The sequence below is a fragment of the Monodon monoceros genome, unplaced genomic scaffold, assembly GCF_005190385.1.
Source record: "Monodon monoceros isolate NGI ecotype Baffin Bay Population unplaced genomic scaffold, NGI_Narwhal_1 Super_Scaffold_19, whole genome shotgun sequence".
In the NCBI taxonomy this organism is placed as follows: Eukaryota; Metazoa; Chordata; class Mammalia; order Artiodactyla; family Monodontidae; genus Monodon; species Monodon monoceros.
Window position 1 is genome coordinate 34,850,545 of NW_021703775.1, and position 17,678 is coordinate 34,868,222.

At 37.0% G+C, this 17,678-nt stretch overlaps 1 protein-coding gene across 4 annotated transcripts in view; it reads left to right on the top strand.

Annotated features, from left to right (window-relative positions):
* The window catches only part of PELI1 (pellino E3 ubiquitin protein ligase 1), a 138,187-nt gene that overhangs the window by 115,056 nt on the left and 5,453 nt on the right, over positions 1-17,678 (top strand). For all 4 annotated transcript variants that reach the window (XM_029231849.1, XM_029231848.1, XM_029231851.1 and 1 more), the window contains 3 exons: positions 10,771-10,910; positions 13,626-13,755; positions 17,330-17,431. In XM_029231849.1, coding sequence (XP_029087682.1) covers positions 10,840-10,910; positions 13,626-13,755; positions 17,330-17,431 — 303 coding nt within the window. In that variant the 5' untranslated portion in view covers positions 10,771-10,839. The remainder of the gene's footprint in view (positions 1-10,770; positions 10,911-13,625; positions 13,756-17,329; positions 17,432-17,678) is intronic.

Genomic DNA, 17,678 nt, shown 5'->3' on the forward strand with positions numbered 1-17,678 from the left:
ATACGCGGGCCTCTCACTGTTGTGGCCCCTCCGCGGCATGCGGGATCCTCCCAGACCTGGCACGAACCCATGTCCCCTGCATCGGCAAGCGGACTCTCAACCACTGCGCCACCAGGGAAGCCCCTGATTTTTTTTATTTTAACATGGCATTAGAACCTTGAAAATCACTGGTTTAACTCTCACAGTTTTAATAATTTTAAGAGACTCAAAATTCTGTGACTTGGATATTTTGTGAATGAATCAAGCAGATGACCCAACATACAAATCTCCGTGCAGCTTTGTTGTTCGCATTCAGTTCTTGTGACAAATCGTATGAGGTGTGGAAAATATTGCCCCCAGTTTTTAGATGGAAGATTATGTGTTACAGGACTGGTTTGTAGGTTTGAGAATTCGTGAAGGACCATTGATAGAGCCCTCATGACTGTCAAGGGCCAGAGTTCTCAGGGTTGGCCCTAGGCAATCATAGCTTAGTCCTTCACAAGTCTCTCTTTAGTTTGAAGAATGCAGTATCATAATGAAATAATTAGTGAATAATTCAGGAAAGTATTTGACTTTTCATTTCTTGAAAATAAAATTTTCAAAATTTTATTTTAAATGAAATCTGTCAAAACTACCCAGGGCTGATGCTTCCTAACTCTTCTTTCTTCCAGCTCCCCCTTCTGTTCCCTTTTATATACTCTTTAAGACCAAAATTAATGTGTGTAGGTGGCTAGAACTCAAATTCAAATACTGTTAGAGGTTTCAGTGTAGAGCATTAATTCAGAAGCTATGATATAATTCATATACAAAGTGTTTTCTAATGATGCCACCTAGAGCATTCAATAGTAAATTGCCCTTATGTCATACCTTTTTAAAAAAGAAAAACCTGTGAAGCATGATTCTGCCAAATTCAGATCAGTATGCATCACTTTTGTTCAGGTATCACTCAGTCCAATGAGTGGCCACACTTGTGTAGTAACAACTTTCTTCACCAAAGAGGCTGTGGATGGGGCAGTTTCATATCAGAAAAAGAACATGAGACCAGACACTGACTTGACAGGGCCAGCATAAATGGAAATCTTGAACCTTTAGGTTGTGAGAGGGCTGAAAGGAAGCAAACTTTGAATCATGAATGCATTTTTTTAATTAAATTTTTTGTTTTTAAATTTTTATTAAATTTGGAGGGCTATTTTGTTTTCTATTTTTATTATCTTTTTGTTTTTAATTTTTATTTTGAAATAATTTTAGCCTTACGGAAAAATTGGAAAAATAATGCAGTGAGTTTACATATACCCTTTACTCAGCTTCCTCTAATGTTGACAATCTATATAACCAGAGTATATTTATCAAAACCAGGAAATTAATATTGGTACAATATTGTTCACTAAACTATAGGGTATATTCAAATGCCAGTTTTCCACTAATGTCCTTTTTCTGTTCCAGGATCCAATTCCTGATCCCATATCCCATGTTGTTGCATTTCCTTAATCTCCAATCTGGGAGTTTCTTAGTCTTCCCTTGTTTTTCATGACCTTGGCACTTTGAGTACTGATAGTTATTTTGTAGAATGTCTGTTAATTTGGGTTCGTCTCATGTGTTCTCCTGATTAGATCCAGGTTATACAATTTTTGGCAGCATAACCACCGAAGTGATGTGGCTTTAGTGCATCATAATCAGGGAATACATGCTATCAAAATATTTTATTACAGATAATGTCAACCTTGATCAGTTAGTTAAGATGGTGTCTCCCAGGTTGCTCCCACTGTGAAGTTACTGTTTTCTCCTTTATAATTAATAAGTACCTTGGGGTAGGTACTTTGAGGCTATTGTTGTTGCCTTTTTAAAATGCATGTAATTTGGTCAGTGTTTTAATAAAAATAAGGACTAGAGAAAACCCAGATTATTCTAGAGTAACCTAACTGTCCAAAAATAATCATTGCACAGTACTTTTTGTGGAACATGGACTCCATATTCCATTTTTAATTTCATAGGTTGGTATAGATTTAAAGTGGTTGAGAAAAATCCATTTTATTCATTTTTTTCAAATTTAAATTTTATCCAAGGGACTTTTAAACTCAGCTTTAAAATTGAATTACTAAGAAAATTTAAATAGTCAATATTATAGAAGTTTATCCCATATTAGGACTGTAGCATTTATGTAAACTCTCACTCTTTAATACATTATAGTAGGAAAAGAGTTGGGGGATTTTCTTGTTTGTTGTTTAGTTTCCCAATGTAGTTCTTTCCTCCCCACCCCCCATGAACTTTTCATTTAATTTTATTTATTTGGTTGCACTGGGTCTTAGCTGCAACAAGCAGGGTCCTTAGTTGTGGCATGCGAACTCTTAGTTGTGGCATGCCTGTAGGATCTAGTTCCCTGACCAGGGATCGAACCCAGGCCCCCTGCATTTGGAGCGTGGAGTCTTAACCACTGCCCTTTTTTTTTTTTTTTTTAACTTTTCATTTGAAACTCAGTTGTTTCAGCAGTTCCAGAGTACTAGCTAGAGTTTGAGTTGTAACCTTGGTTTTCTTATCTATTAAACAAGGAATATAATAGTTCCTACCTCATAAGGTTGTTCTGGGATTAAATCAGTTGATACATGTAAAGTATTTAGAACAGTGCTTGGCACAGAGACAAAACCCAGGAAGTGTTGGACAGTATGAGAAAAGGGTAGCACAAGCATGAGTTGCCTGCCAGTGTTGGATGCTGACTTTAGAAAACTATAGAATTTCCAATGAGTATACTTTTATCAGATGTTTTATGTTCCAAGTAGCTAGCTAATCCCACTGAATTGGCTGCATTCTGCAGAATTTTCTTTGAGACTTTAGTGGTTAAATCTAGGGGAATTTCTAGTCTTGCTTTCTGAGAAGTATACTATCATTTTAGGAACTTTGGTAGTCTAAAAGAGATAAATACAGACCAAGCATGGGCAGAGACAGTAAAAATGTTTGAGTCCTTAGTTGTGTCTTTTAAAACACATTTTCTAGACGTGGGGAATTAAGTGATCATTTTGGAGTGGGGTGGCAAGGTTGTATTTAAACCCCCTTCCCCAGTCAGGAATACTGCTCTGCAGTTTTCTCTTGGCTGTCACTTTTCTGGGAGTGCATGAAGGCTTCTGTCCATAGGCTATCTGGACTCTCTTCTAATACATGTTTTTTTCTTCCTGGTGGTGCCAGGAATTTGTCTTAGTGTAATACCCTGCTTTTCCCCTTGGGTTCCTTTCTCCCCTCCTCATTTTTAAAATAAGCGTGCAAAGTCCACTATTTACTGATGTTTTTATTGTTGGTCACTACCAGGAAACAGCGTTGACAAATACAATGAGCATTGAGGAAGTGACAAAGTTTCAAATCTCAAAAAGCCCTAGTCATAATTGCATAGTTGTGACTAGTGTATGCTGGAGTGTAACTTGTCTAGAGTTTATTATACTTTTTAGTCTCTCTCCTAAATGGCCCCATAGTAGGGTCTCTTGCTCTTATTTAGGAGTCAGCCCCACCCAACCTTGTTTGGGGTGTGATTAGTGGTATCAAAAAACCTGGACTACTTAACTTCTAGGAGTGTCAGTCTTCCCATTTATCAAATGGGGATAAATGATTATACTTGATATAGTTGTGATAGAAATTAAATGAGTTAAATAATGTATGTTTAATTAATATATGGGTTTCAGCTAGCTCTGCCAAATATTACCTGTGTGGCCTTGAACCCTTGGCCCTTCTGACTGACAACTTCTGTTCCCTGTCTGGAAAATGGAGTTAGTAAGACTTTCCTACCTAATTCACATGGCTATTGTGAAGGTCAAATAAAATAATCTTATGAGGAAGCACTTTGCTAATTAACATTCTGTGCAAGTACAAAATAGACCTTAATCTAAGTTTGATTCAAATTGATACGCCTTTTGATTTAAAAGCATTCGCCTATGCTTTCCAAAGCCTACTTCTAGTTTCTCTAGGTATGGGTCCCCTAGGTCAAGAAGATATTTCCTTATCTGGCCTCCACAGATTAGCCTTTCTCTAAATGTCAGGCTACCCAGCACTGGCATTATAGCTACTTCTTTGGCCACCCCAACTCCAGTCCCTTCAACCACTTGAGAGAGGTTGCTACAATACTAAAATATTTTAAATGCACAGAAATATTAATAATTAATCACCATCAAGGTAAGATGATAGTTCTCCCATTCTCCCAGCCACTCTTTTCAAGTCTAATAAAATACTGAAACTGCAGCTTCAAAGCCATTGCCTTCACTATCACAAGGCTTAGTAATAACCTTTTAAGACATCAGTATGATTACGGTAGTAAGCAGATGTTTATTAAATACCTTGATATGTACCAAGCATTATACCAAAAGTATGGGAAATTCCCCTCTGAAAAAAAAATTGTCATCCCGTTTGTTCTCAGTGGCTCTGAGGGTGAAGAAGAATGGAGAGGAAGTTAGGGGATGGAGTGTGGGAAGGTGAGACATTTTTGATCATTACAACCAGGGGTGCTGCTGAACTTCTTAAAATGCACAGGCCAGCCCCCTGCCCCCATGTCAAAATGTCAGTAGTGCCAAGGCTGAGAAACCCTAGCTTAGAGGAACAAATACTATCTGTGGGAAGGATGTTCATTGCTTTCCCATCAGGATGAAAATACGTTATCCCTGTAGCTGATAGAATATCAGCATGTCATTTGGCCACCTTAAAAGGGGAGGCTGGGAGTTTGTCCAGGGGATGCCCTGTATCCTGAGAAGGGGAACATGGCCTTCACTTCCTTTCAGTGCTATACTCAGAAGCCAGAAGACACCGACAGAAAGTAAAGTAGTAACCTCATACTCCTACAGCTGACACTATTATTTCTCCTATCCCTCCTCTCCTTTTATGGAAAAATGCTGCTTATTAATCCTCCTGGTTGTGAAAGAAGGAAGAAGGTGATTAATTTTTCACTCTTATCAAGCAGCTGCTATAAGTTTACCTCCCTCCAATCATTAGCTAAATTGGTTTCATAAAATGGCTCTACCACAAATATAAGAAAACAGTTCCTTCTGTTTGAGTCATCCTTTTGAAATCAACCACAGGAGAACTCTAGTGTAGATGGAAATCTGTTTCATCAGAGATAATATATGCAATCCACGTTGTATTTTTCACCATAAAGAAGCTTTATAACATTTTCATGTTTTAAAACATTTTCTTTTTTTCCCCAGCACCCCTTATGCCTACTCACTTGCCCGCCAAAATAGGAGTGTTCAAAAGATTATGTAAACATCTTCCTAAGATCTGTTTTGTCCCTTGCTTAGTGTTTGTTTTGCTTCTTTTTATTTTTCAGGACAGGAATCTTGTACTTGTGTTTAGTATTTAGTAAGCAAGCAAAAAGGCTGTGTGCAATGTAAAAAAAAAAAAAAAGAAAAGAAAAGTGTTATGTTGAGGGAGCAATTTGGACAAAGATTGGTTTCCCAGATTTCCTTCTTAAGGTAAAACTGACAATTACGTATTATGGAGAGTCTTTCCTTTGCAAAGACTTGATAAGAAAACAATTGTATTTCACTGGCCTTTAAAGAACAAATGATTAGAATGTTGTATCAGTCAAATTAATGAGACTATTTCTAAGAAATATATTTTTTATGGCTAATTATTCGTATTTTCCTTGCCCACACAAAAAACAACACTATTCCAGAATATATTTCTTTTAAAAATTTGTTTAACTTGGGAAGGTCCCTGCTGATGAGAACAGCATGCTTAGTTTTCAAGCATCAAGCAGAGCTTCAAAGTAATAGATATTATAGAAAACAGCCTTATTAATATCTTAGCAAGGTTTTCTTTGTCATTTTTTTCAAGTCTCATGTAGAATTAATGGTGCTATTTCATATTCTTTGTGCTAGATCACCTTGGGGTAGGACTGAATATATGGGGTCAGACCAACTAACTTAATACCAACAGGTGGGGCCTGTGATTGAGGCATTAGAATATAAATACTTTATGTACATACCCATTTCATGTTCTCAGGAGCATGACTTAAGGAATTGATTTTGAAGAATTCTGTATATTATTCAGATTTCAAAACACAGAGATTATATAAAGAGAGTGAATGCAAGAGCACTATCTAGCTGCTGGGCTTTAGGATTATACATAACCAGTACTACTAAAGTGTTTTATTACAGATTTTAGATTATTAGATACAGAAATAGAAGCCAAGTTTGTGTTCCTGTGATTGAAATTTTGATATCACTGATAAAATATACCAAATCAGACCTTCTAAGGGACCTAACCAGAGTAAGAATAATTGGGAATATGTTATTTTTCTTGGCTCATTTGGCCAGCGGTTCTAGAAAGTATAGAATGGTGAGTATACGCCAGCCCTACTCTACTAATTCCTTGTCAAAGCTAAAATTTGTTCCTTTTTCTATAGAGGCAATAGGACTAAATCTATAGTGCCATGTGCACATTACTTGTAAATTCTTATGTTAGGACCAGATGGTCTCTTATATATTTCCACCTCCAAAATTATCTTCATTTTACTTTAGTCCCTTCATCTTTAGAGTTGAGGAAACAGATTACTTTGTTCAAAGAGAGAGCTAGAACTGGAACATAGGCTAATACTTGCTAGCCATGCTTTAAACTAATATCAGCCAAATATGGACATTCATGTATCATTTTCAGATTTTTGCCATATATGTGTACTTACTAATCCTATTAATACTATTGAAATTGACTTCTTTAAATAAGTTCTTTTTAAGGAAATGTTTTGCTACTATAAATGAAAACCCCCCACTTCCTAAAAATAGAAAGTAACTCTAAAAAAGAATCTGAATCAAGACAAAGCAGTGTTATTCAAACTTAATTTAAATTTTCAATTTAATTCTTGTTATTAAAATTTTAATTCTTGCTCTTCTTGGTCAGAAGTGTGTCAAAGCAATGTTTTCATGTTTGACGGCAGTACTTTAATTGTCTAAGAAGACCACATTTAAAACCTCTAGTTAAGCTTCTGCTTAGCTTTTTAAAATGGAATGCTTCTTTAGGGGAGAAAAGATATGGATACATGTTCATATATTAAAATATGATGCAGTGTAGATTAGATGGTCTTGTTATATGGAACTAAATTGTTCTTTAGTTAATTTTTCTTAAAACTTTTACATTTTTACATTGAAGGATTTAGTTAGCTTCACATCAGTTTCTTTTTCTAAATGGGGTATTTGATCAGTATAGTTTATTTTACTTAAGTGAACATTTCTGCACAAACCTAATGTCTCATAATTATGGTGCTATACCTATATATTGATTTCTGTAAACTTCGAACAATTTAATATATTAAAATCTGGTCATCAAAAGCAAATTCATCTGGGGAGATGAGAAGATTTTATAGCATATTTGAAGGAAATGTTTTTCTTAAAGTAATTCTTTACAAATGTGTCATTTCTTTAATTTAGTAAGCAATTTTAAAATTTACCAACAAAAAAGTTAGTGTGTTTGTCTGGATTGCTGGTCTAAATGTGTATGTCAGTTACAAGGGAATAAAAGGGCATCAAAAAAGCTAAGCCTTGTTTTTTTACTTGTTCTTACTCATTGGGCTACAAATATTCTTCCTTTTTTTTTTTTTCGCGGTACGTGGGCCTCTCACTGTTGTGGCCTTTCCCATTGTGGAGCACAGGCTCCGGACGCGCAGGCTCAGCGGCCATGGCTCACAGGCCCAGCCACTCCGCGGCATGTGGGATCTTCCCGGACCGGGGCACGAACCTGTATCCCCTGCATTGGCAGGCGGACTCTCAACCACTGCGCCACTGGGGAAGCCCAAGGGCTACAAATATTCTGTGTTGCCTTCTTTCCAGAAGTGTTGCTGTACAAGCATATTTTACTGTAATGTAGAAAAAGGCAAGTAGGCATTTTTCATTCATGAGTTGCTTATGAAACCAATTAGTGGAAGGATAAAACCAAGAGACTTTCATGGGTTAGCTAGAAAAGTTTTCTTGTGAAACCCTCATAACAGGGCTATCAGGATGACCAGGGACAGAATAGACATAGGAAGTACCTGGTCCCATTAAACTTCTGATAAAATAGACATCATAGTATTGTGGGGATTATTTATTGTAGTGAGTTTTCTAGCTTATCAGAAGTGCTAGTCTTTTGTTTTTCATACATGTGTCAAATTTATATTTTTAATTAAACTTTTTATTTTGAGGTAATTGTAGATTCACATGCAGTTGTAAGAAATAATACAGAGAGAGAGAGAGAGAGAGATCCTTTGTACCCTTTACACAGTTCCCCCCCAATGGTAATAGTTGCAAAACTATATAGTACAATATCACAGCCAGAATATTGACATTGATAAGGATACAGATACATTTCCATCACCACTGTGGTCCTTTCCTGTTGCCTTTTTGTAGCCACGCCCACTTCCCTCCTACTTCCCCCCTCCTTAACCTGTGGCAACCACTTACCTGTTTTCTGTTTCCATAATTTTGTCATTTCAAGAATGTTATATAAATGGAATCATATGTAACCTTTTGAGCTTAGATTTTTATACTCAGCATAATTCTCTAGAGAGTTGTCCATGTTGTTTCATGTACCAATAGTTTGTTCCTTTTTCTTGTTGAGTACTATTCCATAGTATGGGTGTACCACAGTTTAATCATCCACTCAGTAAAGAACATCTGGGTTGATTCCAGTTTTTGGCTATTACAAACAAAGCTACTATAAACATTTATGTACAAGTTTTGTGTGAACATAAGTCTTGATTTCTTTGCGAGAAACGCCCAGGAGTACAATATATGTATTACCTTAAATAATTGCCTTAAATATTTCCTTTACATACATTTGGAACTACATAGGACAGTTAAAATTTTTGCTTTGACCGTCAGACCTAATACAGAAAATTCAAGAAAAGGAAAGCTTATTTAACCATATTTTTACTACCATGTTCTTTCTCTTTTCTGATGTTCCAAGTTTTTTTTCTTATTTATCTTCTGTCTAGAGAATTCCCTCTAGCCATTCTATTAGAGTAGATCTGCTGGTGACAAATTCTCTTAATTTTCCCTCATCTGAGAATGTCTTGATTTCCCCTCCATTTTTGTTGGGTGTAGGAATCTGGTTGATAGTTATTTCCCTTCAGCACTTGAAAAGGGCCACTTCTGGCTTCTATAGTTTCTGGTGAAAAATTAATTGTCATTCTGATTGTTTTTCCCCCATAGGTAGGGTGTAGTTTTTCTCTGACTGCTTTTAAGAAAATTTCTTTGCCTTTAGTTTTCAAAACTTTAATTATGATGTGTCTTGGCATAGATTTCTTTAGTTCTATCCTGTGTGGGGTTTGTTCAGCTTCCTGAATCTGTGGTTTTGTTTCTCTTTTCAGATTTGATGAGTTTCAGTCATTATTTTTTTGTACTTTTTCAGCTCCACCCTTTCTCCTTTCATTCTGGACTCTGGTGATAAAAATATTAGATCTTTTGCTGTAGCCCCACAGGTCCATGAGGCTCTGTTTTTTGTTTTTTGTTTTCCAGTCTATTTTTCTCTCTGTTGTTCACACTGGGTACTTTCTGTCTTCCAGTTCACTGATCCTTTACTACATTCCTTCCATTCTGGGTTGAGCCCATCCAGTGAGCTTTATATATCTTCTGTTTCTTTGCAGAGACTTTCTGCTTTTTTTGTTTGTTTGTTTGTCTATCCCAAGCTTGTTTGTAATTGATTACTGAAGCATTTTTATCATGACTGATTTGAAATCTTTGTTAGATAATTCTCACATCTGTGTCATCTAAGTTTTAGCATCTGTTGATTATCTTTTTGCATTGTTTTAATTCTATCTAGTCCTTGATAAAATAAGTGGGTTTTCTCTGAAACCTGGACATTTTTGTATTAAGTTCTGACACTGGATATTATCCAGACCTTCTCTTTTCACTGGCTTTTCCTCACATTGCTCTGTCAGGGGAAGAGGGGGAGCCTCTTTGTTTTACTGCCAGGTGGACATGGAAGTCCAGGTTCCCTCATCAGCCTCCATTGACACCTGAGGGAAGGAGATCCTGCCAAGTCAAGGATGGAAGTCCAGGCTCCCTGTGGTCTCCACTGACACCACTAGGGCATAGGAGGGGGCATGTTACTAGCCAACAGGCTGGAAGTACTGGCCTTCTACTTGGCCTGCTCTGACACTACCTGTGGCAGGGCCAGGGCCAGGGCCAGGGGAGGTCAGGCTGCCTCATTATGGCCTCATGAGGTAGAAGTCTGGGCTCCCCACTCAGGCCTTGCCGGTGAAGGTGGTGGTAGAGTCACAGTGTTTTCTGTGGTGTTGGCTGCAGTAGAGCAGTCATTGTCAAAAGTTTTCTGTCTTACTAAGGCTGCCGTTTTCTTGTTCCTTCGATTAGGGAGGCCAGGCATTTGTCAGGTGTTTGTTTGTTTGTTTTTTCTGTCGCCAGTTGGTATTTCCAGGTTGCTAGATTCTTCAGCTCCAAGTCTGGGATTATATTAGGCAAAAAGAAAACCCAGAGAACTCACCACTGAGTCGTTCCTTGGACCCGGAGGCCCCTAACTATTCTGCCTTCTCTCTACTTCTCAGAGTCTTCTTATGTATTATATATAATGTCCAGGGTTTTTAGTTATAATTAACAGAAATAGTAGGGAAAATAATGTCTACTTCATCTTCCTGGAACCAGAAGTTGCTAAATTTACATTTTTAATGTATTTAAAGGGTTATATCAAATATATAACCATTATTGGGGAAATATCACATACTTTATATATTATGTACATAATATTGTGCTCACAAAGACTGCTAGAAAAGAACATCTTTATTTAAACTGAAATTCATTGTTCAAATTATTAATGAAAACTTTTCCCCTCTAGGAAATAATGCAAAAGGTGTCCCAAGGCTCCTGACCAGTGAACAGAGATTTGAGAAAAACAGCCAAGCTCATGTTTTCTCCTGATCAAGAAAATCATCCATCCAAAGCACCAGTAAAATACGGTGAACTCATTGTCTTAGGGTAAGGTTTCTCCATCTGATGAGCATATAATTGAATGATATATGGTAACTTGAACATCTAGGTTAAAAGTACCTTTTTTAGAATTTATATCCTACCTATTTCCAAAGAGTATTTAAAGCTACAGAATAATATTACCAAATCAAGAAACTCTTTTAATTCTCATTTTAATATCATCTTTTATAAGTACTCAAATGCTACATAAACTCTGCCTCACCCTCACCCCTAGAAAAGACAAAGATGAAGTAAAAGAGGTATTTGTCTAAAGTCACATAGCCAGTCCATTTGTCTTTCCTGTCCCTTTTAGAAAACTTGCCTCAGCTGACTTTACCAGAAATCCCCTCTCTACTTAGGTGATTTCATGTAGGTTAGTATTTATTTATTCCTTTCCCCTCTGAGGTAGTTGCTGCTTTGTGCTTATAGTCCTGTACTTGAAGAAAAGAGTTGTATAGACATGACGATATGATGATTCTGCAGCCAGGACCTTGCTACTTGTTTACTTCAAAAGTAATCTCATCCATTCAACTCACACAGATAAAATCTGTGATTGAGGAATAGATGATTCCATTATTTCAGTTTATTCAATCTAAACTTGCCACAGCTGTCAAAATGGAGACACAGTGTTACTCTGTTTACTAGAGATCTCAGAAACTAGAAATTGTGAAATTTATTTTCCCCCTACTGTTTCTCTCCTGCCTAAAAAGCGGCTCTAGACATTACAACATGTTTTAGAATCAGGTTGGTGCAAATTCTTCTTTAAATGAGAATGTGTCCATTGTTTCAGATAAGAAAGTAAGAAAAACTGGGGAGATAATATGGCATTACTGAGCTTGACTAGAAGCCAGGAATCCTGGATTCCAGTGCTTATTCCAACACTGCTAGCTGTAGGGCCTTAGGCAAGTCAGTTAACCATTCTGGGCCTTAGTTTACTCCTCTGTAAAATGACAGTTAGACAAGATCATCTAAAGCCCTTTGAAATAAAAAAAAAAAAAAAAAAAGGTTTTTTCCCAAAATCAATTTAAAAGATTATAAACAATATAGTAACTACAATATTACAATTTCAAATCACATAGGTTTTGATGTATTAATGACAAACAGCTTTTAACCACCAAAATCTTTTCAAAGTTAAATTCTTCAGGAAATTTGAGTTATTTGAAGACTTAGAATTTAAAATTTAGTATACGGTTTAAACTGGCTTTTAGCCCAGCAGTTTCTCAGTTAATCTTATCAGTAGTAGTTGTCTCTGTACCTGGCACTTGGTATCTTAAAATGCAAATAATGCTTCTTCTCAACCCTCTAGAAGGAGAAGTCAAGCTGCATAAGGTTGTCAGTTTCATGCTGTTGCTCTTTAAAAAATGAGCTCTGAGCTGCAGGAACACAGTGTGGGAATAGAGAGCATATGTCCAGGAGAGGAACAAGGCAGGCTCTGGGTGGACAGTAGTGACGGGCAGTGAAGAGCCCACAGTGGGTGGGCTGGGGCCAGCACAGCCTAGAATAGCAGACTTCATGCATTAGCTGCCGGCGCCACTCTGAACTTCCAGCAGGGGTTTTCTCCAGTAGAGTCAGAGTGTGTGACATTTTTATAAAGCTTCAGTGTAATTGCTGTATCTGACAGTCTTTGAGTAAACTCCCTTCCCTTCCTTGTCAGACACTAATATAGGCCATTTTACAAGTACATTCTCCTCCACCCTCAAAAGTGTCCCCATTTTTTGCCTCATTTTCCCCCAGATTAACCAACTGTAAATAAGAAACCGTCAAACCAAAGATTTTTGTCGGGCGGTGAGGGGATAGTACATGAGGAGAGATTATTATTAAGCTACCGTTCATGCTGCAACGGTGCAGTAAAGAATGAAAGAAGAGTGACAAACACCTGGATTCCAATTCTAGCTTTGCCAGTGTCACTTGTGTGACCTTCAGGAAATAACTTAATTCCTCTGAGGGATAACTTAATTCCTAACCTGTAACAGTGGCTAGTGGTGCCAGTCTCGCAGTTTTTATGAGAATGGATTAAGGGAGGTGATGTGTGGAATAGAACCCACTAGTGCCTAGTACATAGTACCACCAAAATGTTTTGAACTTTTTTCCTATTAGTTCAGTCCTTGCTTACTTGCTTAGCTTTAGGGCATATATATGCTATCATGGAGAAATGGTCATAAGGTCTGAACAACAAAAGTATGTTTAACTGCCACCTAGTTACACTCAGGCAGGTTTTGCTGACATAATGTGAATGTGAGTGTGTACATGGCAGGTAGCTGAGACTTAAACAAACCTAAAAATTCCTTAGTTCAGCTATTTATAAAGTGTTTGGTTCATAGTTAAAGGAGATTATAGTGTACTTTTAAAGGTTGTATTAGCACATGCAAACATTCACCTTTTTAAAAAATAGAATGAGTCGTAAGAAATCAGATATGCCATTAATCAGCTCTTGATTATCTTGAATAAAAGAGGGAAGGAAAATATAGATAATTCAAAGCTGTGTGTAATCCAAAAGGTACTTCTCTGTGACTTAGAATGTCACCAGAAAGAATCTCATTTTGTTTCACACTCAGGCAGCTGGTCTGAGGATCAGCAATTGCTAGAAGTTAATTCCAGACACTTACAATCTGCTAATACATAATTAATTGGGGACTGATATCCTCTAAGACAGTGTAAAACATTTGTTTTAGAATTGGTATGGTTCTTACATGAGATCCCCTAAACTTTTTTCTCCTCCATCAGGTATAATGGGTCTCTCCCAAACGGCGATAGAGGAAGGAGGAAAAGTAGGTTTGCTTTGTTTAAAAGACCTAAGGCAAATGGGGTGAAGCCCAGCACTGTGCATATTGCTTGTACTCCTCAGGCTGCAAAGGTAAAAAAAAAAAAAAACCCAAAAAATAAAAACTAAATGAATTAACTTGGAGAAATTGAAAGACTTGTACTTGCTGTTCATATTCTTTAGCATTCCCTTCACATTCTGTACCAGAAGCTTCCTTTTGTTTGGGTGGGAGAAGACACTTTGGAGATACAATATCTGAAGAACTGCCATATGGAAGAGCATAGGACTTTTTTTTTTTTTTTATAACAAACTGGGATCAGTGGGTGGAAATTAGAAGGAAATAATTCCTTTTTCTTATTAAAAAGGTGTGGGTGGGGTGGGGCCAGGGCTTTATGTAGTATTTGGAATTGTGAAACTCCCCTGAGAAGTAGGGCGTCCTGCTGTTACCAGAGAGACCCTGCCTGGGCTGGGCAGGGAATGTGGTTCATAATACTTGTATTCAGGTATTAGAAGCATGTTTGGATGGGGTGATTTTTTTAAACTAAAGATCCTATGGATGCTCTTGTTTTTATTTATTTTTTGTTTTATGATCCTCATGGCTTTTAGCATACTGTCTTGAACACAGTAGACCTGAATAATTATTAAATTGAATCAAAGCTATGAAAGCAAATACCCAATTGTGTCTATAATATAACTTCTCAATCTCCTGGCCTATTTAATGCTTTTCACCCCCTTTTTATTTCCCAACCAAGATCTCAAGAAGCTGGGCCACCATTTCAGGACCCTTGGGCTTTTCCTAGACAATAAGGGGGAATTTTCAGATCTTTACATTTCCTGTGAATTCCTCTACTTCCAATTTTATAACAGACTGAATTTGATACTGTGGTGAGTGAATAAAAATTACAAAGAGCTCTTAGACTTCTGGAAGTATCTATATCTTTAGCTAAGCAGCCCCAGAATGTACATTAATATTACAACATCTGAGGTATATTTTTGTAGGTTTAATAAATGAGAGAGAAATTGGCATACGGTGCCTTGCTCTAGGTCACAGCTCTGGTCCCTGAAGTCAGTTGGATTTTTGGCTTTGTTTTATATCCAGTGTGGTGTCTAAACAAGAGATCTTATGCCTTGAGTAGTCTCCTCTTTTACTGTTCAAGAACCAGTGAATGTAGAAAAGGGACAGTTTCTTCTAGGTGTTTCTTTCTGCTCCTTTGCAGAGAAGGGATGTGCTGATAAATAATAAGCAGGTGGTGGAGTGAAAGGCTTATTGATCCAATCTGAGGAGTTTCTTTCCAGTATTTCCCCACAGAAGTGCTCTTGACATTTTGGGTGTGCCAATTCTTCTTTATGCAGGACTGTCCTACATGTTGTAGGATATTTAATATTCTTGGTCCCCAGCCACTAAATGCCATTTAAGCCTTCAAATCATTGTGACAGCCAAAAAATGCACCTACGTATTTCCAAATTCCCCTTACACAGCTAATATTACCTCTGGTTGAGACCCACTATCAGAAATCTTTCTGATCCTTACTTCTGTAATTTCCTATTCTGTACTTTTCTACATATTTTTACTGTCATGCTCCTAATGTTTCATTGTTGGCTCCTTTTCATCTTTACTAGGCAACAAGAATCTTAGGGGTCAAAAATTGACATTTTCCTCTTTCAATTTTGGAGGGATGTGGTAATGAGGTCATGAAGAAAACTAATTGTTTAGTCTGGCAGTCATCTGGGATGAGTGGTTAAACCCTGCCTTCCAGTCCAGTGAGAACTTGATGTAGTTCTTATTCTCAATCTAAGAGTAGGTCTGATAGTTTAAAAAACAAGCAAACAGCAACAGAAAAAAACCAGGACTTACAATCTCAAAGTACACAAAACCTTTGTTTTTAAATCCCTTTAGCCATTAAGAATTAACTTCCAGGGCTTCCCTGGTGGCGCAGTGGTTGAGAGTCGGCCTGCCGATGCAGGGGACGCGGGTTCGTGCCCCAGTCCGGGAAGATCCCACATGCTGCGGGGCGGCTGGGCCCGTGAGCCATGGCCACTGAGCCTGCGCGTCCTGAGCCTGTGCTCGGCAACGGGAGAGGCCACAACAGTGAGAGGCCCGCGTACCGCAAAAAAAAAAAAAAAAAGGAAAGAATTAACTTCCAAAATACTGAGCAATTCTTTCATTGAAAAATCAGCTGCTTAATGCTGAGTTAAAATAATTATAGGTTTTTAAACCTTTAAAACCATTTTGTAATGTTTATGAACACATAAATGTGTAGTAAAACATGTTAAGCACATGCATGGGAGTGACCTACACTGCACTCATGAGGTTCAGTACCTTCACAGAGAGAGGGGAGTAGGGAAGGACATGTAAGCAGCCTTCATTATATCTGCAGCTTAATTTCTTTTAAAAAATCAGAAGCAAAAATGGCATTAGTAAGAATGATAAAGCTGGGTAGTTAGTACCCAGGTGTTTGTTTATTCTCTTTGTATATTTGAAAATTTCACGATCTTAATTATCTTAAAACTATGGGTTTAAGGCTTTATCTATGACAGATTAGCTACAAATTAAAACCAAGTAAAATTTTATAATGTCAAAGTTCTAATTAAGAAAGGTTTTTCATTTAGCCTCTTTACTGCCTATAGTCATTCTTCTGTGTCTTTCTGTTTTTTCTTTTATGCAACCTGTTTCCACTTCCTTTGTGCAGGTTTTTCCCCCTCTGCTATTATCGTCAACTCATATACATAGAAAACGCCTGAAAACAAAACTGAAAAGTTCTTTTTAGCAATGTTTTTAGTTTGGCATAAGTCAGAAGTACAGTCATAAGCATTGTATCCATTTCCTTTGGTATGTTTAATCATTCTGTGAATTTTTCTGTATCTAGCCCAGCATATGGCAAATATTTGTCATCTATAAAGTCATAGAATGGCTAGGAAAACCAATTATCTCTGCTTATTTGTTAACTTTAAACCTCTTTGAGTTACTTTAAAAATAAGATTCCTCTTATCTTGCAAGATTTTGTATTTTCTCCTTATCAGAGCACTACTGAGTACTGCTTTCAGTTTCTACCTGGGATTTGGTTTCGATTACCTTATAATTTAAAATACTTATAATGGAGACTCAGATTGTATAATGTTTTTATGCAGTGAACTTATGTTCTTACTCTATAATTGCTTCAGTGTACAGGCATACCTCAGATATATTTGGGGTTCAGTTCTAGACCACCACAATAAAGCAAATCACAACAAATTTTTTTGGTTTCCCAGTGCATATAAAAGTTATGTTTACACTATGCTGTATTCTACTAAGTGTGCAATAATAGCATTGTGTCTAAAAAAATAGTGTATATACCTTAATTTAAAACTACTTTATTGCTAAAAAATGCTAACCATCATCTGACAATGCAGAGTTGCCACAAACCTTCAGTTTGTTTAAAAAAAAAAAAACACGCAAAATCTGTGAAGCATAATGAAATGAGGTCTGCCTGAATTCTTCCGCATCCCACTTAACCTAAACCACTGTCACAGCCAAGGTTACGCAAGAGTTATTAATCTCTACCCTAAATTTCAGGGGGAAAATATGTTACACACATAATAAATAGATGACCTTTCTTTTTTTATGAAAAGATTATCTATTTTGATTGACCTACCTGCTAATTTTTGCTATTGATCTTTCCTTCCTTAGGCAATAAGCAACAAGGACCAGCATAGCATATCATACACCTTGTCTCGGGCCCAGACGGTGGTGGTAGAATATACTCATGACAGCAACACTGATATGTTTCAGGTATTGTAACATCTACATTTTTTTTTTTTTAAGTTAAAAACCTGTTGTAAGTGACTTGTGCTGTGGTCTGATTAAGGATTGTCATATTTGAATGCATTTCATTAAAACACATATTGATTTCTAAACCCCATATGTACAAGTCCATGTAGCATGGTTAAAAGATGGGCTCTGAAATCAGAATTCCTGGTAAACATTACTTAGTTACTCTCTGCCACAGTTTCCTCGTATAAAGTGCAGATAATAGAAC